Source organism: Gossypium hirsutum, chromosome A07, assembly GCF_007990345.1.
Source record: "Gossypium hirsutum isolate 1008001.06 chromosome A07, Gossypium_hirsutum_v2.1, whole genome shotgun sequence".
Classification (NCBI taxonomy): Eukaryota; Viridiplantae; Streptophyta; class Magnoliopsida; order Malvales; family Malvaceae; genus Gossypium; species Gossypium hirsutum.
The window spans coordinates 27,585,703-27,611,317 of record NC_053430.1 but is presented as its reverse complement, the minus strand read 5'-3'; the positions used below and the strand labels follow the sequence as shown (position 1 = coordinate 27,611,317).

Sequence of the window (25,615 nt, the reverse complement as noted above, 5' to 3'; positions counted from 1 at the left end):
TTTTAGTTTTTTTTTTCTCTCAAAAATATTTTTGGTGTTTAATTACATTTTCATTCTTCCAATAACATAGTACTTTCTTTTTTTTTTCTTGGTGTTTATTTACAAATGTGTTAAGATCATTAACTAAAAATTAAAAAAAAAATTATTTTTTTGAAATAATACAAATGTGTTAATATCTAATTACAAATATTTAATGATTATATTTAAATATTTAAAATATAGTTTATATATTTTAATTAAATTTTATAAACAATTAATACTTATTGTTTAAAAATATTTAAAGTTTATATTTCATATATTAAAATATTGACAAGAAGTTATGATAAATTATTTTTTATTTTATTATTAAAATATAATAATTTTAACTAATTTGAAGATTATTTTTTAAAAGTACTTTTTGACAGCAATGCTAAATACTCAAATATTTTCAACAAACTTTTCAAGAATACTTCTCAAAAACACTTTTCCACCACACCTTTTAAAAGTATTGCTAAACTAACCCTTAATCAAATTAATTTTTTTCAATTCATTCTTTCCCTTTAATAAAGATAAAAAAAATCAATTTTAAAACCAACAACAATATATCAAATTAAACAATTATAATCCAAAATAAAATAAAAGTTTTTGAAGCCTGTATTACGTAGGTCTATGCATAATATTAAACCTTTTTTAGTAATATTTTAGATTCATTAAACAAACAACTTATTAATATAGTCAATTTTATTTGTCTCAGGTTATATTTTAGTTATTTATATTTAAAATGTTACGTTTTAGTCACTTACCTTATCATGCTGTAACATTTTAGCCATTAAGCCATTAATTGTCGTTAACGGTGTAACAGTAAGTTGACATGGCACGTTAAATCATTATTTCAAACTTAAATTTTAGGTTAAATTGTAAAATTGGTCCCTATATTTTTTTTGTTTTGAGCAATTTAATTTTTTTATGTTCTTTTAACTTTTTCTTTTTCTTTTTTTTCCATTCTTTTCCGCTTCTTTCTTTGTTTTCCTCCATTCCCTATTTTTTTAAAGTAGTTTTTCAATATTTTCCATTTGTTAAAACTAGTCATTATATTTTTTTTGAACAATTTTTTTTCTTTATTTTCCTTTTAGTTTTTCTTTAAAACTAGTCTCATATTCTTCACTACATAAATATAATTTTTGCCCACCAAATAAACCAAATTATTGTTTCTTTCGCATGATTCTTAAATTAAATTTCAATCAAAACCAAATATAAATCATTTTTAACCAAATCTCGATTTGAATATAACCTAATTTTGAAACTAAAATCGAATCTAATTAATTAATATAAAAAATCATATCTTTAATCAAATCTAAACATAAATTGAATTCTTTATATTTATTTTTTTTTGTTTTTTGACGAATAAAATTAAGCAAATGATAAAATTGATCTAAATTTTCTTGGATATTCCCAAGCAATCTTGATTGGAAGCTGAGCATGGATGAACTGAAGAGAGAAATGAAGCATGGAACCAAACTAGTTTGGGTAAAATTGAGGGTAGTTTCATATGATGGTCATTTTACTCATTGAGAGTGTAAAGCTCGTTTGAAGAATTCATGAAACAACGTAGTTTCAAGAGGACGAGAATGTTGTAGGTAAGGTAGATAAGATGGTCGTGGGGATTGTTTAGGAGGTTGAGGGAACGGGCTCGGGAAACTTTGTTGAGAGTAGATTGCCATAAGTCACGACTGACGAGGTCTTCGAGTAAGACGAGCTTGTAGACTAAGTCATTGAGAGATCCAACTTGATTAGTTAAAGCAATGATGGATGATGAGGGTTTGTAATTGTGGGGTGAGAATATGCGAAACAAGTTTTATTTTGGTTTCAGCTTTCGCCTTTTTTTTTTCCATAAGTATAAAAAAGTTTTAACAAATGGAAAATATAGAAAAACTACGTCAAAAAAATATAGAAGGGAGGAAAATAGAGAGAGAAATGGAAGAGAATGAAAAATAAAGAAAAAAAGGTTAAAAGAACATAAAAAAATTAAATTGTTCAAAAAGAAAAAAATATAGGGACCAATTGATAATTTAACCTGAAAGTTTTGTTTGAAATGATGATTTAAAGTGCCACGTCAGTTTATTGCCACGTCAGTTTATAGTGACATTGTTAACGATAATTAACGGCTAGGCAAACAAAAGTGACTATTTTAATAGTTTACCCTAAAATTTATTATATATCATTTATATTATAGTTATAAAAATATTTTAATAATGTGAACCCCGTGTGTTGGACTGATGGATAAGGTGTTCATCGTCCCAAGTATAACCTAGATTTTAATCATACTAGTCGCGTTGTTGGTAGGACTTTACCCTTTCGTAATTCACCAAATTTTTTTAATATAAGTGTATAATTGTTACTTTCAAACTATTTCATACCTATTTGGTAATATTATTTTACCAACCAAACAATGTCTATTCAATTCAATTATTATTATATTTTATTGAAACTCTGTTCCATTCCCCCATAATACTATTTCATTCTCATAGAATACAATTCCATTCTATTTTAGTGAACCAAACCCGTTGTTAATGTTTTATTGGCTGTTTTCTAACAGTAAATAAATAACATTTGTTTTTTTTTAGTTGTTCAATGTATATTTTAATGTTTTTTAAATTGGATAGATAGTTATTGGCTTGTTATTCTATCTGATTCGATTAAAAATTTATTAAAGATTAAAATAAATAATTTTAATATAATTAATTTTTTTATTCGTATTGATTCTCGATCTCATCAAGTTAGAAACAATATTGTTATATTGTAGTTGTTGTTGAATTAATGTGCCAGTCTTCTTGGCTTCAGCTTCAAGTTTTTTAGTCATCATTAGTGGTATTGAACTGCGTGGCTAATTGACCTAATTTGCTAGCTCCATGCTTCTATACTTCAACCCTCCCACATTCAAGGAAGGGTTATTTCCTTCTTTTATTTAAAACAATAAAAAAAGTTTCAGGAAACAATTGAGATTTTGGCAGACAAGAGTGATGGATTTGTGAATATAATATACATATATATATAACATATAGATATGTCCGTGTGTGTGTGTGTTTGCAGATTACAAGAAAAATGCACATGCAATGTGCCGGTCGAACTTGGCTGATAAAGTTTTAAATAGGAGCCGAACTAATGGCCAATCTTTATTAAATATTGCGTTCTAACAGTGACGACTAGCATTAGTTTTGAACTTCTGGAAAACTGCGATTAACCACTGAAAAGCCTCCATCAACTGCCAAGTTTTGGCCACTGATGTAAACGGATTCATCAGAAGCAAGAAACAATACAGCCTCCGAAATGTGTCTAGCCTTCAACACAATACCTTTCAAGTTGCTCCTAGAACAAGTATTGGCCTCTACTTCACTAGGTTCCATATCGAAAATTTTACAAGCAAGAGGCGTGGCCACTCCAAATGGAGAAACGCAATTCACTCTGATCCCGTAACCCCCTAGCTCACTACATGCTCCTCGAACAAGTCCTACAACAGCATGTTTCGATGTCGTATAACCAATCGTTGCAATTCCTCCTATACAAGATGCTACACTCGCAGTGCATATGATGGATCCGCGTATGTTTTTAGCCACCATAGCACGAGCGGCATGCTTGATCGTGGCTGCAACACCTCGAACATTTGTGGCCATGGTGTTGTCGAAGCCATTGACGTCAAGTTCCAAGATCCCAGGTAACGGTCCATAGACACCAGCATTGCTGAACAAAATGTCCAGCCTTCCATATTTCTCCACCGCGTAACTCACGGTTGCCTCTACCTGCTTCTCGTCTCTTACGTCACAGTGACAGTAACTAACCTTGTCTAGGCCGATGGATGCCGCGACTTTGTTCCCGAGATCATCTTGGACATCAGCAATGACAACAAAAGCCCCATGTTCCACAAATAACCTCACCGTCTCCTCACCAATCCCACTGGCGGCACCAGTGATAAGAGCTACCTTACCTTCCAACCTACAACAACATCTCACACATAGAATGGTAACAACACAACATGTTTACTCTCTACAGTATTGGAGAAACACAAAGTAAGATCTAGCATACCTTGACTTAGACATCTGAGTGAGCCTGCCGGCCTGCCTGCTACAACTTTTTTTATAAGGCGCCCCCTGGGTTCTGCTGGTTTTTTCCGACCTCGTGATCTGTTGTATTTATAATCAATCGTTCGCCTTAGGGAAGTCCAAGTATTATTTTAGATTTTTGTATGCAACTAGGCGAAAGTTTAGGTTGTGTAGCAAGCCGCCGGTCAAACTGAATTGTTAAATATTTTGTAGATAATTACAAGGGGATTATATAAACATAAATCCCTTTTCCCTATTACGTCAGCTCTGACATTTTCCTTTTGGTAAGCACCCTATTAAATATTTAATTCGCAGACAAAGACACTGATTATTTTCCCTTATGACTTTTGCCGAAGGGGCAATCCTCAAAACTATTATGGTATGTTTAAACAATTTATTTTGCAGTTAAATAAGTCCATAATTTATTGTTTTTACCATTAAAGCCCTTAATTTTCAGTCATGTCATAATTTTATTAGCTACAAATATCTCTCTACAAAAACCTTAGATTTATGGGATTAAAATTCGTTTAATCTACTAAAATATTTATAAAAAAATTAGTAGATTAAAAGAGTTTCTCATTCACCTACAACTCCTTTCCCCTTAACCTCTCGATGCCTTCCCCAACTATTTTGCTTACTTCCTATCCTTTCAATTTCTTTCATAACCAATCCATCTTTTTTTGGAGGAAACTTCAAAAGATTCAACATAATAAGATTATTTCTACGATTTGACTAGGCTTAATTAATTAACTGATGTTAGATTCTTATATTATAATAACTAGTTTGATTATTTGTTTGTGTTAAATTATAGAGCATAAATTTGAAGGTCTAATCTTACTTTCTGGATTTAGAAATTTTGGTCCAATTGTTACCTCAACTAAAATTCTTCTATCAAACTTATTAGTGTGACATTTTGAAATTTAAAACAAAAATTACTCAGTGGTCATATAACAAAAAAAAATAACATTGAAAATTTTCATATAGATTATTTTTCTTAAAACATTCATTCGAACTCATTATGATAAATAAATTTTTTTGTTGGAATAGTGTTACCAAAACAATTTTGATGTAAGCAGTTTGGTTGAAATAGCTGAAAATATTAAATATTTAGACCTACTAATGATATTATAAAAGTAGAATGATAAAAATTATGCCAAAAATAAAGTATAAAGAAGTTTCAACGTAGTGTAAGATTAAAACTGAAGTTTAATCATTGTCTTATAATATAAAAAATAAAACAAGGTAAACCTAAAAGAAACAGAAAGCTATGTATTCATCTCTAATACCTTAGGGCATTCAAATTATATATAACCTAATAATATCTTAATTGAAAATTTAAAAATACTAACTATTTTGTCTAATTAATAACAATATAAAATTACATGGACCAAATTACATTAGAAATTAAAGTGTAGTATCCAAATTTCAAATATAGGCATAATAGATGAACCAAATCTAAAATTTAACCATTTTATAAAACTACAAAAAAAAAAGAAAAAAGTAAGCACTTACGTAAACCTAAAAGAAATGAGAAGTCATATGTCAATCTCTAACACTATTAAGGTATTCAAATTATATATAACCACTAAATGTTTTAACCAAAATGTTAAGACATTAAGCATAGGTTATATAGATTAAGGCATGTAGTACCTAATTGTATTTATGTATGTATTGAAGGCTATTTTATGTTGATTGTTTGACCAATTTAAAAGTTATATCATATTTACTTTTAAATATGTTAAATGTTTATGTTTACTATTATTTATTTTTTTCTCTTCCGCTTTGGCATGTATTTTTCTGCTTTTTAGCAGGGTCTCCGCTTTTTTGCACGTCTTTGTGATTTTGATTTCTTTAGGTTGTTTGTTTTTGGGTGAAGTGTGTTTAATTTGAATATATTACGCAAAAATTGTTCAATAACAAAATATGATTTACAGAAGAGACTCCAACAGTTAAATGAGACTTACCTTACGGATGTAATTTTAGGGGACACAGTAGATGTGAATTTAGCTCTAAATTTAAAGGCTGATAAGGAGGAGGTTTATTGGGAGCAATGGGTGAACGTCAACTGGTTGAAAAACAGTGACACAAATACTATATATTTTCATAATTTTGCTTCGCGTAGGAGAAGGAGAAATCATGTGTCAAATTTGAGAGATGAGAGTGGCACTTTGTATGAGGGCAATTCAGATCGGTTGAAAATTGCCAAAAACCATTTTCTTTTTCTCTTCTCTTCGACGGGCTCGACGGACGTTGATGAAGTTTTACAAGGGGTTGAGACTTTCATTTCGGCAGATATTAATGAAAATGTTACAGGGTTTCTCGGTTATGAAGGTGTGCGATGCGATTAAGTCCATGAGTCCGTTAAAAGCATCTGGTAAGGATGGACTCGGTGTAGTGTTTTATCAGAGATTTTGACACATTGTGGGAATGGAGCTGGCTGCATATTGTATAAAAGTTTTGACCGATGAGCAGGACATTACAGAGATAAATGGGACCCGAGTGGTTTTGATCCCAAAACTTAGTAACCCGCAAAACATGACTCAATTTAGACTGATAAGTTTGTGTAATATTCTCTACAAAATTATCTTAAAAATGCTTGTGAATAGATTACAGTCGATGATTCATTTATGTGTTGATGAGGCTCAAAGCACCTTTGTACATGGATGGCTTATATCAGATAATATTCTAGTAGCTTACGAGATATTACACTGCTTAAAGAATAATAGGAATGGAAGATTGGGGTCTGTTGCCTAAAGTTAGGTATGAACAAAGCCTATAATAGAGTTGAGTAGGTTTTCTCAAGGCGGATGCTTGGGAAGATGGGTTTTTCGGATGGGTGGATCGAAATGGTGATGAAATATGTAGAATCAATCTCGTACTTGGTTGTGTTTAATGGAAAAGTGGAGGAGTCTTTCCAACCGAGTCATGGGCTACGTCAAGGGGACCCTCTTAGCACATATTTGTTTCGAACCTGTAGTGAAGACTTATCTACATTATTGCGCACGACATCCATGCAAAGCCGACTAAAGGGAATTCGTATTAACCGGTATGCCCTTACTGTTACTCATTTACTATTTGCTGATGATAGTATGATTTTTGTAGAGGCGTTGTTAAAAGGGGCAATTGCTTTGAAAAGGGTTTTAGAGAAATATGCTGACAGTTCAAGCCAATTGGTAAATTTTGATAAATTAGGAGCTTTCTTTAGCTCGAATGTGTCCCACTCTTGAAGATTAAATGTGTGTCAAATTTTAGTGGTGTACTCTATTCAAAATCTTGAGAAGTATCTGGGGTTTCCGTCGATCGTGGGAAGGAACAAAAGGGAGGCTTTTAGGGGACTAAAGGAGATATGTGTAAGTATATTAAATAGTTGGGGCTCAAAAACTTTATTTATTGGAATACGTGAAGTTTTTATAAAAATTGTATTACAGGCCATCCTAATGTTTTCCATGTCATGTTTCTTGTTGCCCAGTTTTTTTTGCAGAGAGCTAAAAGCTATGATGGCCCGTTTTTGGTGGCAGAAACCAAAAGGAAGGAAAGGGTTGCATTGGTGTTCTTAGGAGACATTATGTTATTTGAAAGAGGATGAGGGGATGGGTTTTCGGGATTTGGCAAAATTTAACATCGCTCTACTGGTAAAACAGTGATGGAGGTTGCTTGGAAACCTGGATCGCTCTGGCAAAATTGATTTGTGCGAAGTATTACCCAAACACAAGTTTCATTGAGTCGAATTTAGGCTCAAATCCTTCTATGACATAAAGGAGTATTTGGAGTGTAAAAGGTTTGTTGAAATTGGGGCTAAAATGGAGGACCAGTTCAAGTCACTTGGTGTCAATATGGGAAGATTATTGGTTGCTGGGTAAGGATATGGGAAAGGTCACCACGTAGCGAGTTGCAGGGATGGGTTGTGTTAGTGATTTAATTTTACAAGAGTCGAAAAGTTGGGATACTAGACTCATTAGATCTTTATTCACAGAAGAAGAGGCGGATGCCATTATGAGCATCCCATTATCAATGAACAACCAGAATGATAAACTTATTTGGTTTGGCGAACATACAAGTGAATAGTCAGTACGCAGTGGTTATAAAGCTTTATTAAGTCCATGTGCTGTAAGTATTACTGAGCGTTTTATCTTTAAGTAATTATGGCTATCAACCACTTATGCTAGTTGTGATTGTTATTTTGCAAAGCAGGTTTGGGGAAAGTTGGGTTTCCAATAGCCTGAAGTGGTAGCTAAAGTCGGTTTTCTGGATTGGTTATGCTAGATTTTTGAACATTCAACCACAAATAATAAGGAAATTGCTGCTATTACAGTTTGGGCGCTATGGTATGCGCGAAACAAATATCTCCATAAAGGAATTTTGCAGAGTATAAACGAAGTTGTTACCTTTATTCATAGCTATGAAAGTGAATATCGAGGACTGAGATTTGTGTTGAGACACCCTCCTCCTACTGCGGTAGTCCATTGGTCCCCCCACTGCCATTGTGGGTCAAGATTAATATGGACACGCTCCGGACCAAGAAATAAAGTGAGTTCAGGGTTTATTGTACAGGATGATATGGGACAAATTTTAAGATCAGAGTATCGTATCTATACCTGGGCTTCTACAATTTGTATGGTGGAGGCAATGGCGGTCCTACATGGTTTATAGTTTGTCCAAGAAATGAGATTTCGACAAGTCATCTTGGAGAGTGATTCAAAAATTGTAATACTGAAATTACAAACAAATGATGAAGATTACTCAGCTCTTCGGTCGATTACCTGGGATGTGAAAGCTCTTTTGAGAAAATTTAAGTTGTCGTTTCAAATTCGAGCCCCGATGATGTAATTTTTTCTTGGGTCGGAGATATTCAATTGACCGATTCTGGGTGGAAGATGCCCTTTTAGAGGTCAGGAAGTTGCAGTGGAGGATTGGTGTTGGCTTGACCCACCGTGAGTTAGTTTACTTTGTTAGGTTTTGGGATTGAGGTTTCATGATTTGGGAAAAGGGTTCCCTCAATCTCCCTCATTGTCTTAACCCCTTTGGTGCATTTTGCGGGGAGATTCATCGTTTTGGTCGATTCGCAAGGATACAGTCAGTCGTTTGTTTTCTGTTAATTATAAGGTTTCAAGCTATGTTGATTTTGGAATTTGGGATTTTCTGAGTTGTTTTTTTCAGTTTTACTTTACTTTTTAGGCTTAGAGTGTGCCCGTGTGTCTTTCCTTTATTTCTCTTTGTATTTGATTTTGTTATCTAGCCATTATCCCATTAATAAAACAAAAAATATTATTCTAAAAGAATATGTTAAATGTCTATTTTATATATGGTTAAGAAATTTATATTTTTTAAAAAAAAACACTAATTTTTCATTATTTTTATTATTAATTGTCATTTTCAAAGACCTTTCATCATTTAAGAATAAATTTTAAAATATTATTGGTGAGATGAATGTTTTAAATTTGTTTGTTTAATTAATTTAGGGAACTGATTTTGAATATAAAATAGAGATAAAATGAAGAATTTATTTTTTTATAGTTTATATCTATCAAATAATTTAATTATATTCTGTAATTAATTTTAAGTAATATATCAAATAATTTTATAATTTAAATTCATAATTTTTCAGTTTATTAAATTAATTAAAAAAGTTAATACATATGAAAGAAATTGAAAGGAGGAAAAGTAAATTGGCCAAACACCTAGTTAAAGGGAAGGCATGTAGGAGGAAAGCAATTATAGCTGAATAATTATACTTAGAGAGGTAGGGAAGGCAGAGCCTAGTAGGAAAGGAATTGTAGCTGAATAATTAGCATTTTTTTTAATTAGTTAATTGTCTTTTAAAAAGTGGGTAGATTAAAAGCTGTGTAAAAATAAAAGATAAAAAATATACGTTAAATTAAAATTAAATGAGTAAAAATAATAGATTAAAAGTTTATTTAACTAAAAAAGGTTACAAATATTATATAATTGTATGAAATTTTTATTAATAAGAAAAGTAATTAATAATATTTTTTATGTTAAATTAGTGAATTAAAATAAATTTTAAAAATGTTAATTATGAATATAAAATATTTTTATACAATAGTTATATATATACAAAATTAATAATTATTCAAATATACAAAATTTAAATTTAATGATTATATAAAATATATAGTGATATAATATATTAATTTAATAATATAATAACTTAAATATAGTAAATTAATAAATCAAAATGGAACGGAGTGTATAGTTGAGTGACTATTTTTATAATTTGCCCTAATTTTCTTTCTAGTAAAGAAGGAAAATTCAAGTTTTTATGATAAATTAAGTTACTTCCATTTCTGTAGTTGAATAACTCAGTTGAAATTTATTTTTTGTCAAAAATAAAATGAAATTAAAAAGGAAATGAGTGAATTAACATCAGTTTAACAAAAGAAATAGTATAAAGCATCCATTATTAATTACTTAAAAAATGTTACCGTATTATCAAATAACAATAAAAAAGAATTATTTCATAATAACAATTTAAGGTGTTATAGATTTGGATCTGGCATCAACATTAAAAGATAAGTTGACCAAATTTCGTAAAATTAAAATAAAAGAAATAAATTATATTAAATTAAAATAATAATTAGAGGCGTTAAAAAAGATATCTAACCATAATTTGTTTCATCTTGATTTTCACGTTTTCCTTCATTTGTGCAAAACTAAAACGCGTGGCAAAGGCCTCAGTGACCACATCCAATCAAACTCCTACTTTGCTACTCATTCCACAAATTTTGTCATGCAGATATATTACATAAAAATTATTTAATTACGAAGAGCAGAAATTTTGGGTGGAGTTTGGTGTGGAGTCCGGTCACCTTCAATCTTTCATTTATTTCTGTTGAAAATTTGTTTCCTGCAACAAAAAGGTCTAGCAGATATGTGTTCGTCCGCAATTTCCTTCATTTCAAGCCCACACTCACTTATCCTCACCCATGTCTTCCCAACTAAAACAAATCCAATATTCAATTGCAGAGTCCCTCCTTTGAAGCCACCTTCCTTCATCAGAATCCCATATGGTTCCTTTAAGAAGCCCTCCTTTTTCACTTCCTCCAAGCCCTTTTCTCCTCTCATGAAATGGCAGGATTGCACGTCTGTTTCATAATCTTCTTCTCTCTCTCTCTCTCCTTTCTTTTTCCTCATAAACAAGCGAGTATAGGTTGGACTGAATTTTTGTTGACTGAATTCAGGGTAAAAATGGAAATTGATGTTCCTGCCTCGGTGGCTTACCAATTGTACTCTGATCGAGAAGCAATTCCCAATTGGATGCCATTCGTTTCATCTGTGAAGGCAAGTATTGTATGTATATATGGTACAAGGGCAGGATATTTGTGAGCTTGCTTCTTTGTTTTGTGTAACTAGGTATTAGAAGACAAGCCTGATTTGTCACGGTGGTTCGTGAAATATAAAGCATTTGGTCGTAATATTGAATACTCTTGGCTTGCTAAAAATATGCAAGTATGTATCAATCATCTCTTATCCTTTCAATTTGATAAGTTTTTGTTGCAAATTTTGATTCAACTAGTGTTTATGGTGCAGCCCATTCCCAATCAGAAAATTCACTGGAGATCTTTGGAAGGACTTGGTAACAGGCAAGCACAAAAGAACCCTGTGCCCAATTTGTTATCCACTCATTTCTTTTAGGACAGTTTCTGGGTTTAGTTCTGCTCTGTGTTTTTTGACATCTAAAGCTTTATAAATTAACACTAACTGGGCTTTTAACATGGTAGGGGTGCTGTTCGATTCTATCCGAAAGGTCCCTCATCCTGTTTAGTAGATGTGAGGCAGCTCTACACTATATTTTCATCACACTATGAGCATATATAACCTGTTAGATTGATGTTGCTGTTGTAAGACCAATATGATAAAACCATAGACGAGAGCTAATGAGTGTTTTTATTCGAAACTGTACTCACTTGCTGAAAACCTTTTTTTCTTTTCAGCTAAGAATTTCATATGAAGTTCCTCAACTTTTGATTCCGGTGGCTTCCGTAAGTAATCTTTTTCATCATTTTGAGGTTAACATGAAGTAATCCGTCAATTTTCTGATATATTCAGGTACTTCAACCTTTCATGGAAAATTTACTGGAACGAGGTATGGACCGATTTGCAAAATTTGCTAAAAGTTCAAGCTCAACAAGATAATCATTTCACCTGGGTGCGTCCTTTTGCCAATAATAATCGCTGATTCACCAGTACCCACCGTGTGGGACAATCAAATCTCGTCTTGTATAGTTCTTTATTCATCTCTGATTTGAAGATTTTATCACATTATTATTATTATTATTATTTTTGCATAAGCTCTGTAATTCCATTAAACCAGATGCAATTTTGTGGGGTTGGAAATAAATGCATCAAATTTTCATTGATAAGATCTTCAATGTTCATATTCTGCAAAACCCTAATTGATAAATATCTCTATTGACAGTAAAACTAACCAACAATATATATATAGGACCATCTGTATGTACATTCCCCTTAAAGCCCTGCAAAACTGGTAGCTGCTTTTTATAGACTCTAACTGAAGCAGCCAGAAACAGTACGAATGTACCCCTACTAACAAATAGTATCATCTAAAAATTGTATTTACATTCACCGGAAGACCTCATTTACATGATGTAAAACGTTACCATGTTTTGATTCTTGTAATACTAAAAGCTTGTTGGATTTAGTTTTTTTGAGAATTTAAATTCACCAATTGGCATTTCCATCCAACAAACTCCTCAAACTACATAGGGCTTCTGCTGATAAACTACAACACTTCAATCTTCTTTGCCGAGGTGATGGTTGCTCCCGGCTGTCAGGTGCGGAGAAGCATATAACAATCACCGTGAGATTGTCAAATGTGTTGCGACGTAAGGCTTCCATGACAAGGTCTTTAGCACATTGCTCAGGATCGTCATGCCGTCGCAACCCTCTGCGAACTAGGCTTACTGCATGCTCACTTGACATAACATCCCAAATCCCATCACACCCGATGATGAGGAACTCATCATCCTCTGTAAGAACCATCCGTCGGAACTCAGGCTCTGCAATGAGAGGTGATGGCAAACCCTTTGGGGATTTCATGTCCCAATCCCCCAAGGCTCGAGAAACTGACAGAACACCGTTAAGATACCCGTCATCAATAAACCCTCCCAGCTCTTCTACTCTCCTCCGTTCTGAAGGATATATAGGTCTGTGGTCTTCAGACATATCTATTGCGTCCCCTTTTCGGCAGAGAACTGCTCGGCAATCACCAGCATTGGCCACCATTAGAAGCCTAAAGCACACAGAAATCAGGCATAGATTTAGAAGCTGAAAACAATACTCACTCAAGTAAATATATAGCAATCAATGCTATAAAGCATGAAGTTACCTTCCAAATATCAGAGCAGTAAGTGCTGTTGTCCCAGAAGAGCTATTCACCGTACAATCACCTGCAAGAGCAAGGTCTGCAAGAAGAAATGATTTCCGGAGCGAGTTCTCAACCCCTTCCAAGAAAACATCATCAACCTCACATGTCTGGGGAAATTTGACATCTTCGAAAAAGAATCGAAGTGCATGTTTCCTAACATACGCAGCTGCCTCAGGACCGCCATGACCATCAAACACCTGCATACAAAATAGAACCAGAAATTAGTTAACAAGTCGTACAACATCATCGAATTAAGACAGTAGCAACATTGGCCGAAAAGTAATTACCCCATAAAACGCATTAGGCTTTGGAAATTTGAAAATGGATCCCAAATGTGATGATAAATTATCTATTCTAATATGTTCATCTTCCATGTATCTTCTCGGTCCGATGTCGGCAAAACTACTTGAACGGATGCACGGTAAAAATTGCAGAATGGTGGATTCAGCACATGGATCCGGGACATTTTCTACAGATTTCGCATCCTGAAATGGGAAAAAACTTTCATCTGGTAAAAGGTTTAAGGTTTAATCTACCAAGTAGATCTCCTCTTAAATTGAGATTACAGCAACTAATAATACATTTACTAGCACCTAAAGGATTCATTTTTCATTCCCTAGATTCCATTCACCAGAGCTTGTAAGTTTAACACCTTCTCAAAACACCCGAAAACATAAAATCTACGAATCCCAAAGCTATGCTATGAACATATTCCATCTAAAACTTTCTAACCGTACTAGAAAAAATTAGTTGGGGAAAAGAGAGAGAGAGAGAGAGAGAGAGAGAGAGAGAGAGTAACCTGTTGAGAGAAGGACAAATCGGACTCAGCAACACGAACTTGTCCGAACTTCGGCGATCGAATCGCAAGAGTTTCATCGATCTCTTCAATATTACTTCCTTTAACAAAAAAGGGAACGTCCGACACCGGCACGCTCTGGTGACAAACAACGTCAGCTTCAGCTACCATCTCTCTACTTTCAGACAATTACCATAAACAAAAAGCAAAAGCGCCACAACAAAATCAAAATTATTCAAACTCAGATTAAAACGATTTGGGTTTTTCTTTTTCCTCCCTTACTCGCGGTTGATTTGAATTTTTTTTTTTTTGGGTCAGCAAAAATATTGATCAAACTTGGTGCTGGTGGGCTTAAACTGAAATAAGTTCGGAAATGGGGATGGACATGTAATTAGCAACGGGTTTAAAAGTTGCTGTTGATTGACGCGTGTAAGCCTTACAGCCTTATGATTTTATTGAATATATCCATCGGTATAGGCTTATAGCATATTTGCAAATTCTACCCAACTAAAAGCATAATAAAATCAAAATCAATCTCAGAAATACGCAACATAATAGGAAGCAGCTTTGGCTTGACGGACACGTGAAAGTTCTTGTAGTTTTTACGTCGACGCGTCACACTGTTTGTTTGTTTATTTTTCTTTGTGTTTTAAAGCAAGCACTTTGCCGAATGCCTTGCGTCGTTGGGTAAAATGACCAATTCATCCTTCACGTACCTTCCACGCTTCCACCGGTTGTCAAATTTGACTTGGAGTAAAATATAAACAACAAACTTGCTCACCTTGGGAAACTATGGACTCGTCGGTTGTTTATATGACTTTTGTTGGTTTGTACTACTCGTTACTTCGCATATCATTTAAGCAACTCATTCGTTTGTAATCCTATTAATCAACCCATATACGGATCCACCGCCTTGTATTTCAATCTAGCATTGTAGTGCATCATTATGTAAATTCAAGCAATTATCCTAACACACAATATATTATCAAATAAATTGAATCAATTATACTAGCACACGTCGTACATCATCAGATAACTAAAGTAATTATACTAGCACGTAAGTACATTATCGAATAAACCGAAGCTAATATATTGACATGTAAGTGCATCATCGAATATACCAAAGCATAAACCTATACAATTAATAGAGTAATCAATTTTCAATTTCATTACATGGTTTAATTCACATGCCATCATTCTCAATTCAACACCAATTCATCATTTCATTATATATATTATGACATAATTCAACTTAATTTCACACCAATTTCCTATATCAGTTAAGTCAAACAACTTTCTATTCTATTAAATTTAATCTCTGTCTTTATATTCAATTCAACCATAGCATTTCAACTTAATAACCATTAACAACTCACTTCAACATTATATAATGCATAATGTCATGAATATGCAGTAATTAGATTGATCTCGGATCATAGAGATACAAATTGAAACTCTAAGCTATTCATCTTCAACTTTCGATTTTCCTTTCCCTCTCAACAGTTTCGTGTCAACTTTAGCTAAATAAAATCATAAAACACATAATATTATCAAATTTCATTCAAATTAGAACTAATCACAAAATCAAGCATATTTTACAATTTAATCAATTTAGTCCCTAAGCCCGAGGCAAACATAAATTCCAATTTAAAGCTTCGGATTGAAATTCGGTTTAACAATTACTCACTAGGGACCTCATATTTCTTATTCCAATTAAAATTTCATGTCAAATTTACATTTTATTCAATTTGGTCCCTAATGTACAAAACTAACAATTGAGCTTTACAATTTAGTCCTTTTCTTAAACTAAGCTTAATTTCTATCAATTTAACACCTAATTCTTCAAGAAACCAATAGCGAATATATTTTTAAAATTTTAACAGTTTTTAAAATTTAACACCTAAATCAAGCTCCCATAGCTTTAAATCTATAAAAATTACAAGAAAAGAATTTAATTGCACATACCAATTTAATGGTCGAATGGTTGAACCTTAAAAGCTTTCTTCTTTCTTTTACAATTTGGTTTTCACGGTTTTGAAGAAGATGATAGTATCTTCTCTTTCCTTCTGTTAAATTTACTATTTATACATCATTAACTTATTAATTAAACTTAATTAACTAAATTTTAACTAAACAAATATTAAAGTATTTAATATTAATTGGCATATAATGATACTGTACATTAAAATGTCTTTAGTGATGGTTTATTAACCATTTTGGTACTTTGAATAATTGTAATTTAACTCTCCAAGCAATTTTCTAATTAAAAATCTATAGCGATTAGACATTACAATTTAGTCATTGGGCCTTAATTAAACACAATTTCAGCTAACTTAACTAACCAAATTTCAATTCATCCAAATATTAACTCCGTCAATATCCTTATTTAATATTTACGGACTTGATTTACAGAAATGAGGTCTCATAATCATAATTTCTAACACCATTGACTTTCGGGTCATTATATCGACACCATATGGGGATACCCATTTCATCTACGATTTGGAAGTCTAGTGTGCTCATAAAAGAAAATCCAAGGTTCTGGCCTTAATTCGTGAAGATATTAGGCAATTGTATCTCTCGAATCAAAAGGCTAAGGCTATGTTCTGGGTTTCTAATGCCTAAAGTGTCTAAACCCTTCCACTATGTCACCTTGCACATATCTCATAGTGTTTTGATTGTGAAGACAAATGCAAAATACCCCCAAGGATGAGATATCTCGAGGGAAGACTAAGATCACAAGAATATTAATAAAAGAATAACGCTCATGCCCATTGTGAATATCCTCAAGCATTGAGTGATAAGTACAATAGAAGGTTGTAGGTCTCTTTCATTCGATAGGAAACCCAAAAGATCCCCCCAAACATCAATTCCACCAATATATATTTATTTAGGTTTAGGGCCAACTTGCCTACCCCTCCAAAAATAAGTTGTTTTGTTCCCTCTTTCCAGGCTACGTAGAAATGTCCAAAACAATTGTCATCAATTTTTCCTTAAAAGTAGTACATATATTGGAACAACAACACATCGGGACATATATTTTTTTGTTCACGCAATATAATAAATCCTATAATTAGCCATTGGGAACTACCAATCAACTACATGGGTGCCACATTATAAATGTTTAGGAGATCCAGAATGAATGTGTGTAGGGAAAAGTGAAAGTCTACTTCTAATGCGTACAAATGCAAATAAAACTAGGGCTTGCCCCTACCATAGTTTAGCCCAAATACAACACTTAAATGGCGTGTCCCACTTAGAGCATTAAAATCATATTTAGGTTTGTTCTCTTCGAGCTTAGACTCGTCGTGATTGGCTTATTTCCTGTGGCGAAGGACTTGCCCCTTGATGGTTGATCTTTCGTAGCCCTCTTTCTTTTTGTAGATCTAGATCTTTGAGTTCTAGCCATAGTTAATCCTTGTGACAATAATAGTAGAGAAGAAAATTATTTATAAAAATTCTAGCAGTAAATACAAGAAAGCCCTTAACTCTAACAACTGAAGAAAAGCTTGCAACAATTGAAGGAAAAACACAGGAAAATCTTAGAAAATCAAAGAAATCAAAAATGGATTAAAAAATGATTAATACCTCGATATATAGATGTTCTCAAAGGACCCCACAAATGCACCCCACAAAGGTTGATCTAATTTGTAGTTTATTTTCTGTGAACAAAAAGGCTTTTCTGAAAATGGGCATTTGTGGTGTACAGTCTTTGATGTTCGAGGCTTCGGTGCTTGAGGAGGTTCAACAGATAAACATAATGATAAGCTCTTATTATATACAAGAGGCTGAAAGTTATACCTTTTCCTTCTTTGTTTTGATTTTCCCTTTATCAAATTTATCAACTATATGTGTTGATAATGATATTGGAGGAATTCAACAGATTTTTAGTTAATGTACCTTAGTTAAACTTTTCTATTCTTTCTTGGACAGGCTTAAGTTAGCCAATATTCATTTTTTTGATTAAATTTTATTTGTGTTTATTGTTTTATAGACTTTGAATTTTCTAAAGACAAGCTTGTAGCTAAAGTCAAGATAGAGATTGTGGTGAGCAAGGACTAGGTATGTACATACATAAGCTAAAGAGTCCTTTCTCCTATATATGAATGATTTTGTTGTATGTTTATATTTATTTCAAACCATGTGCATTTCTAAATAACCATCCTACCAAAGGTGGAAGCTGTAATAGACAAGATAGTTGAGGAAGCAATGATCGACAAGATTGGTGATGGCAAGATTTTCTGTAAGAGATCAAACTCTTTACTCTCCATATTTAATAGTAAAGTCCTTTAATTTTCTTTTAACTGAAATATATCGCTCTAAACTATCAGGTTAAGTAAAAAGCCTGTTTATAGAAAAACTTTAGTCTAGTTTTGTTCTTTTATGAACGGAAAATGGTTTCACCACTGAACATGTGATGCAATGTTTGGTGTGATGGGAATAAGGATTGAATTCTATATGTATGTGTTGGCATTTGGAAAAATTGGAATATTTATTAAAATCTGCATGTCTAAGTCTAAATGTCATAACAATTGGCAGTTGCATCATGATTACTACCATTTGTTGAATTGTTTATACTTGACCTTACTGACTACAACATTTCAAAATTGTCTTGGGGTCTCTTATTCTTATGTCCAACCATCAATAAATGAATGAATGAAATTGTTAGCAAAAGAATTTAATTGATTTGATTTTTATGCGTGTAAAAAAATTAACCTGTTGCTATTGATTAATACTAATATTTTAATTGTCGGTTCTAAAGTGATACCTATCACGGATGTTATAAGAGTCCACACAGGTAAATTATAAATACTATTTGAGATAATAGTAGCTCAATCATTTCTTTACTTTAACAACTACCATACCAAGGATGGGTGCCTGTTTATGCAAGCCTTAATAATTGTAGACACAATTTTCAGGCAAGCATGGAAAGAAAGTTGAGAGGATGACCAGAGGACGTCCGGATATGTCAGCTACTACATTGACCTAAGTTGTGATATCAATGATATTGATTTCGCGGATTAGTAGAGCATACTTAATCATACTGCTTGCTGCTGTATGTTGTAGATATAGAAGCTTATGATACTACCATTGTTTTCTATAAATATTTTTTCTAATGGTGAAAAAGATAATTAAGAGAAAGGACTACTATTTATGAGGTTTTAACACCTTCTAAGAATCACATAATAAAAAGAATTGAATAATTAGGATGATTATGTTGGGTTTTCTTTTCTTTTAACAGCTTCAGTTGAATATAGGGGGAATCCATATAGAAGAAACAAGAAAAGGTGAATATATAGGTGTTTAAAATGTTTTAATAAGGAGAAAGATTTTTTTTAGGGAGGTTAATTATGCTTTTTGATACGTGATACTCGTGACAGGTTTTAAAAATTTATAATTAATCGTTCTTGAAACTAACTATTATCACGATGAAGGCAAGTGTACTTATCGAAAAGTAGTATAGCTTTAGCAAGACAGGATTGTCGAACCCAAAGAACCAACAGTACTAGTAATTACTTTCTTTTTATTATCTAGCCTAAAAATTAAGGGATTTGTTTATCTAAACTAATTAACTAAACTAAGAGTGCACAGAGAGAAATTGGGGAAAAGCTTTTGGGAAAATTCGATTGATTAAGACAATAACCAAGGAAAAATCCACCTAGATTTCACTTGTTATTTAACTCTGAATCAGACGATTTATTCATTTGACTTGATCCGTATAAATCCTTAAGTTATATTATTATCTCTCTCGAGACTAATAACGTCTAACCCTAGGTTGATTAATTGAAATCACTTTCTAATTAACGCCCTAGTGTTGCATTAACTCAATCTATGGATCCCCTTATTAAGTTTCACCCTAATCCGACAAAATCTTATCACCCTATCTCTAGGCATGCAATCAACTCCAGGGGTGTTCATTCGATTAACCGACCCGAAATATTATTAACCGAATTAACCGACCTTTCAAAAATTTTAACCATTAACCGAACCGAAAATTTTTTAAACAATATTAACCGAACCGAAATTTTTCGGTTAATTAGGCCGGTTAACCGAAAATTATATTTTTTTATTTTTGGTTAAAAATTAACCGAATTACCCGGATTATCCGGATTACCCGGATTAACCGAATTAACCGAATTAACCGAATTGACCGAATTGACCGAATTGAATCACTACACTACATAATTAAAAATATTACATAAGTCTTTGAATTACTACATAATTAAAAACATTACATAAGTCTTTAAATCACTAAATAATTAAAAACATTACATAAGTCTTGAAATTAACACATAATTGAAATGTAAGTCTTTAATATTTTCCATTTGTATCCATTTCTTCTCTCCAAAAGATCTCCATTTGCTTTAAACCTACACAAAAAAAAAACATGTGCAACAATTTAGCATATAATAGAAATATATGCATTTAAAAAAATCAAATAATATAAACAAACAAATAGATTATAAGTTAACAAGAATAAGATAGTAAGTATACCCTTCAACTCACGAAAGCTCATGAATTTAGGGTAGGCTCTAATGCATTCCAAGAAAAGTCTAAACATTGAATCAAATAAATAAATAGGAGTGATAGGAGTGATATGGTAAAAAAATTGAAACTATTAAAATAAAACAATAAAATACCATTTTCAATCTTGTCAAGCTCTTGGATTTGTTCTTTAATCTCTTTGATGTCTTCTTGTGATGATGATTTTCGAATCCAATCTTGAGTACACACAAGAGCTTGTACAATTTTAGGAGTTAAAGAACTCCTATATTGATCAAGCACACGTCCCCCGGTGCTAAATGCAGACTCTGAAGCAACCATAGAAACCGGTATAGCTAACACATCTCAGCTAGATATTTATCCAACTCAGATGTTTTATCCTCACCACAAATTTCCAACTTACGCTTTTTATACAAAGCTTGCATTCGCCTTTTCATTTTTTGTTGTAGTTCGCCGAGAGAAACATGTGTTGGCACACTCGATTGGCTACAAGTACTATGAAGTGAAGGCTTATACTCATCAAACAATTCATACAAAGATTCCTTCAACTTTTGCATCATTTCAGAAGCTTTTTCAAAACTAGACATTTCACTAAGTGCAAATTCAAGATACTTTAGTTTTTGTCTAGGATCTAAAACACAAGCAACAAACATAAGCAAATTCATCTTATCAATATCACCCCAATACTTATCATACTTCTCTTTCATCTTGATGGCCATAACATTGAAATCAACATTACTATTTAACTGAGCATCTTGTAAAAGAATATCAATTTCAGAAAGCTCATCAAAAAAATTATTGGATGTGACATATGAAGTGCCAGATATATGCAAAGTGACTTCATAAAAGTGTTCCAAGAAATCCCTTAAGCCTCTAACATTAGCCCAATCATCCACACTAGGCCAACCCTCTCCCCTTTCAAGTTCAGCCCTAAAGTTTGTATCTTGCTCCTCAAATCTCTCAGAAGCTCTCTCAAAGTTCTGAGCAGTGTCTAACATTAAGTAGGTCGAGTTCCACCTAGTACAAACATCAAGACACAACATCTTCTTACACTCTACCTTTTCCAGCACAACACACTCCTTAAACTTTTGTAATCTAGCTGGAGATTGTCTCACATATCTAAAAGCCCCCCTAACACATTCAACAGATTTATTCATTTCTTTTAAGCCTTCAACAACAATCAAATTCACAAAGTGTGCCATGCATCTCATATGAAGATATTTACCATTTTGAACTAAACCCCCTCGAAAGTTAAATTTCTTTCTCAAATAACCAATAGCAACATCATTTGAACTTGCATTATCAACAGTAATAGTAAACAACTTATCAATCCCCTAATTCAACAAGCATTTCTCAATCACCATCCCAATGGACTCACCCTTATGACTAGAAATTGGACAAAAGTTTAAAATCTTTTTATTCAATTTCCAATCGTTATCAATAAAGTGAGCAGTGATACACAAATAATTAACTCTTTGCAAAGAAGTCCATGTGTCAGTAGCTAAGCAAACTCTAGAACAAGAACTTTTCAAAAGTTGTTTTATCTTGACCCTTTCATCTAAATACAGTTTATAAACATCCTTAGTCATAGTAGTTCGTGAAGGAATATGAAACCTAGGACATGCCACAAACATAAATTTCTTAAAGCCTTCACTTTCAACAAACTTGAAAGGTAATTCATCAATCACAATCATTTGTGCTAATAACTTCCTACATGCTTCTTGATCAAATCTCCAAGTTGAAAGATGCCCTTCCCCCCCTTCAACTCCCTTTCTAGGTAAAACTAGTTGTCCTTGACTAGTGTCAACAACATTGCTAGGATTTTTCTTACATGCACCAATATGATATTTCAATGACCCTGTACCATTTCTTTTCACATCACAACAAAATTCATTTTGACAATAATTACATTTAGCCTTACTTGCACCCTCACTATTAATAATCTTAGTGAAGTGAGACCAAACTTCTGACCTTTAAGGAGTGGCTTTTCTTTTCCTAGTAGTCACATTTGCTTGGCTTGAAGCTCCAACTCCCGAATTTTCAAAATCTATCGAAGTAGGAGGTGTAACACTACCCTCAATAGATGTTGGTTCAGTGGACATTCTGCAAGAAAAAAAATTGTATAATAAATTAAAATATATTAATAATATTAAACATATTTTTATACTGCTTTCCTTTATTATGAAATCAAATCTTTCATTTGACCAAAAGAAAAGTACAAAGATTAACCTAAAGTACTATTACGGTCTTATACCATAAATATTAACTTATTCAATTTTAAGTAAAAAGAACAAAAGTACAAACTCTCTCTGAATTCTTTTACCTATTACTTTATACATATATATATGTATAACCATTATTTTTTTTCTTTTAAATATATAACTTATCAAAAGCTGCTGTTTTTTTTATACTAGAAGGTATTTTAATCTTTTTATTTTAATAAAAATCAATAAAAATATGCATATGATGGAACTTGAACTTAAGTAAATTGGATTAATAAAATTTTAAATTTATCATCCAATCAAAACTTAATTTTAATATACTTTATACATTATTATTTTAATATACACAATTCACTATATTCATCAGTTGTATGTCTAATACTATTTATTAAACCCCTAATTGAGTTAGTGTCACCCTTAATCGACTTACAAATTAGTAAGGAAATTATAAAAATGTACTTCTGTAATTAAAATAAAAATGTACAAATTAAATATTTTATTTCAGATTTAATAAAAAATAATCTAAAATATTATAAATTTTTTTTTTAAATATTTAAAAATTTGATTTGATGCAATTATATATAATGCTTAATTTGATTTTTTTAAATTAATACTAAATTTGAGAAAATCAAAAACATGAGCCAACTGTGAGTTAATATATTATAGCCCAACTAGCTTGTTTTTTGTGCAGATATAATTAAGCTATGTCCTTAAAAGTTAAAAGGTGGGGGTTTAGTCAAGGAAAATGGGCAAAGCCGTATAGGAGCAAAGGCAGAGGCAAGGCAAAGCATGCTTTTTATGTCTATATCATGCTTTTGTTTTCTAGTTACTGTTCCAGTTCTTGTTATGTCTTGCTTTTACATTGTACTTTTGTTTTTGTTGGGTGTTTCTTTTACAATTTTAATTGCTCTTTCATGTCTGGTTTCTTCTTTAAAGAAAGGATTTTTGATGTTCTTTCTCTTGTAGATTTTTTCATGAGAGAAGCTTTGAGTTGAAAAATGGGTATTTTGGTTTTGCTTGTATTTGCCTAGTTTTGGGGTTTTCTTTTAATTCACTTCTCTAAGATCTATGACTATAATGGTGGGTATCTCCATTTTTTGTCTTTCACTTTGCCGATTAGCTTGAAATGCAAGTGAAAAATAAAGTTTCTATTTTTATTCTTAATAAAGTTCAAATGTTTTACCAAATGAAGGTTATTTCTAATGTTAAGATCAATTTAATTTGCGGATTGTTGAAGATGATGGCCCTTTTTATTTTTTAGCTCAAATTTATGTTTATGTAACTTGCATTGCATTTTCTTGTAGGACTGTAAATGAATCAATGGGATTGTACTGAATAAACTATATATTGAAACCTGTTTTTAAATTTTAAATACATATATGATTAAATATCATTATAAAAATATTAAATAAGATCATAAAATACCTCAAAAATCAAGAAAACAAAGAGTTTTCTTACCTGCAGGTAACAGAGCTGCTTGCCTGCTTCCGTGCTTCGACGACAACACCAGCGGGCAGCCGTAGCCTTAGCCTCCAACTATGATACTTTTGAAGGTTTTGGGAGATTTTGAAGGTTTTGAGAGATTTGAAAATTGTAATTAGGGGTTTGAAACTTGAAAAGTTAGGGTTTTTTTGTTTTTCTGTCGCGCGCGTGTGTGTGTGATTAGTGAGTGAGCAGGGAAGTTTTAGTTTTACCATAGTTTTACTTTTAGATTTTTATTTTTATTTATTAAATTATTGGTATTGGGTTGAATAATTAGGTTGGGTAAATGGGTTGGGTTGGGTTGGCCACTTAAGTTTAAATATATTAGATTGGATTTTATGTTGGATTGGGTTTGGGTTTTATTTAATTTTTTTGGTTAACCGAAAAAATTCGGTTAACCGACATGTTTCGAACCAAATTAACCGTTAACCGAAAATTCAAAAAATTATTAACCGACCCCCGACCGAAAAAATTTAGTTAACCAACCAATTAACCGAATTGGGTCGGTTAACCGAATTTTTTCGGTTTTAACCGAATTGTGCACACCCCTAATCAACTCCGCTTAATTACGACAAATTTATTCTTAGACAGGGTCTTTTCCTCCTCTGAATAAGAGCATTAACTTGAATCAATATCCTGGAATATTAAAACAAGAATTAAGAACACATAATTAAGAACAAGTCATATATTTATCATACAATTCAGATAATAATAACAAGATCTGTCTTAGGTTTCATTCCCCTTAGGTATTTAGGGGGTTTAGTTCATAATTATAAAAGAAAACATCTCAGAAGAATAATGAATACAAAACATAAAGAAAACCCAAAACCCCTGAATGGAAATTGAAGGGAGATCTTCAGTCTTGATGATGAATCCGACTTCTGAGATGGACCAATCGGCTTCCCTTAAGTAATTCCTTGCCTTCTAATCCGCGTGTCTGTTCTAAGTGCCTCCCCAGGTGTTTAAATAGGCTTTAGAATGCCTAAGAGCCCTCAAAAGTGGCCTTTTTTTTAATAGGACTATATTTGGGCTCAGTAGGGACACGCCCGTGTGCGATTACTCCAGCCCGTGGTCAAGGCTGTTGAATAGGCACGGGCGTGTAGTCTACCCGTGTAAGTCGTGCTTCGAT

General features: G+C 32.4%; 3 protein-coding genes, 2 long non-coding RNA genes and 1 pseudogene across 11 annotated transcripts; 3 read left to right on the top strand and 3 right to left on the bottom strand.

The window, feature by feature from the left end:
* Positions 1–3,004: 3,004 nt before the first annotated feature.
* Positions 3,005–9,294, bottom strand: LOC107953032 (short-chain dehydrogenase reductase 3b). 6 transcript variants are annotated; one of them, XM_041117890.1, is made up of 5 exons: positions 8,837–9,294; positions 8,672–8,711; positions 8,462–8,584; positions 4,060–4,369; positions 3,005–3,969 (listed from the first exon to the last, which is right to left on the bottom strand). In XM_041117890.1, the coding sequence occupies exons 4-5, from the start codon at positions 4,071–4,073 to the stop codon at positions 3,189–3,191; spliced, it is 795 nt and encodes a 264-aa protein (XP_040973824.1). In that variant the 5' UTR covers positions 4,074–4,369; positions 8,462–8,584; positions 8,672–8,711; positions 8,837–9,294; the 3' UTR covers positions 3,005–3,188. The 6 variants fall into 6 exon arrangements, with proteins under 6 accessions (XP_040973824.1, XP_040973823.1, XP_040973822.1 ...); XM_041117889.1 differs by having other exon boundaries at positions 8,462–8,551; XM_041117888.1 differs by having other exon boundaries at positions 4,060–4,157; positions 8,837–9,293.
* LOC107953034 (uncharacterized) lies at positions 7,496–9,005 on the top strand. The gene is made up of 2 exons (XR_001699035.2): positions 7,496–8,183; positions 8,268–9,005. It is a non-coding gene; the product is annotated as an uncharacterized lncRNA (long non-coding RNA).
* Positions 9,295–10,700: 1,406 nt separating the features above from the next.
* Positions 10,701–12,459, top strand: LOC107953036 (uncharacterized). 2 transcript variants are annotated; one of them, XM_016888262.2, is made up of 7 exons: positions 10,701–11,177; positions 11,276–11,375; positions 11,448–11,543; positions 11,625–11,677; positions 11,816–11,864; positions 12,029–12,076; positions 12,144–12,459. In XM_016888262.2, exons 1-7 carry the CDS (start codon positions 10,966–10,968, stop codon positions 12,228–12,230), a joined length of 645 nt encoding a protein of 214 aa, XP_016743751.1. In that variant the 5' UTR covers positions 10,701–10,965; the 3' UTR covers positions 12,231–12,459. The 2 variants fall into 2 exon arrangements, with proteins under 2 accessions (XP_016743751.1, XP_040973821.1); XM_041117887.1 differs by lacking the exon at positions 12,144–12,459 and having other exon boundaries at positions 10,722–11,177; positions 11,816–11,935; positions 12,029–12,071.
* A 195-nt stretch (positions 12,460–12,654) lies between these two features.
* LOC107953035 (probable protein phosphatase 2C 49) lies at positions 12,655–15,081 on the bottom strand. The gene is made up of 4 exons (XM_016888261.2): positions 14,282–15,081; positions 13,770–13,967; positions 13,444–13,679; positions 12,655–13,347 (listed from the first exon to the last, which is right to left on the bottom strand). Exons 1-4 carry the CDS (start codon positions 14,447–14,449, stop codon positions 12,777–12,779), a joined length of 1,173 nt encoding a protein of 390 aa, XP_016743750.1. The 5' UTR covers positions 14,450–15,081; the 3' UTR covers positions 12,655–12,776.
* A 2,819-nt stretch (positions 15,082–17,900) lies between these two features.
* On the top strand, positions 17,901–19,268 carry LOC121203693 (nitrogen regulatory protein P-II homolog; annotated as a pseudogene).
* A 1,213-nt stretch (positions 19,269–20,481) lies between these two features.
* LOC107956494 (uncharacterized) lies at positions 20,482–24,601 on the bottom strand. Its single transcript, XR_001700128.2, has 3 exons — positions 24,463–24,601; positions 22,754–22,885; positions 20,482–20,649 (listed from the first exon to the last, which is right to left on the bottom strand). It is a non-coding gene; the product is annotated as an uncharacterized lncRNA (long non-coding RNA).
* Positions 24,602–25,615: the final 1,014 nt, after the last annotated feature.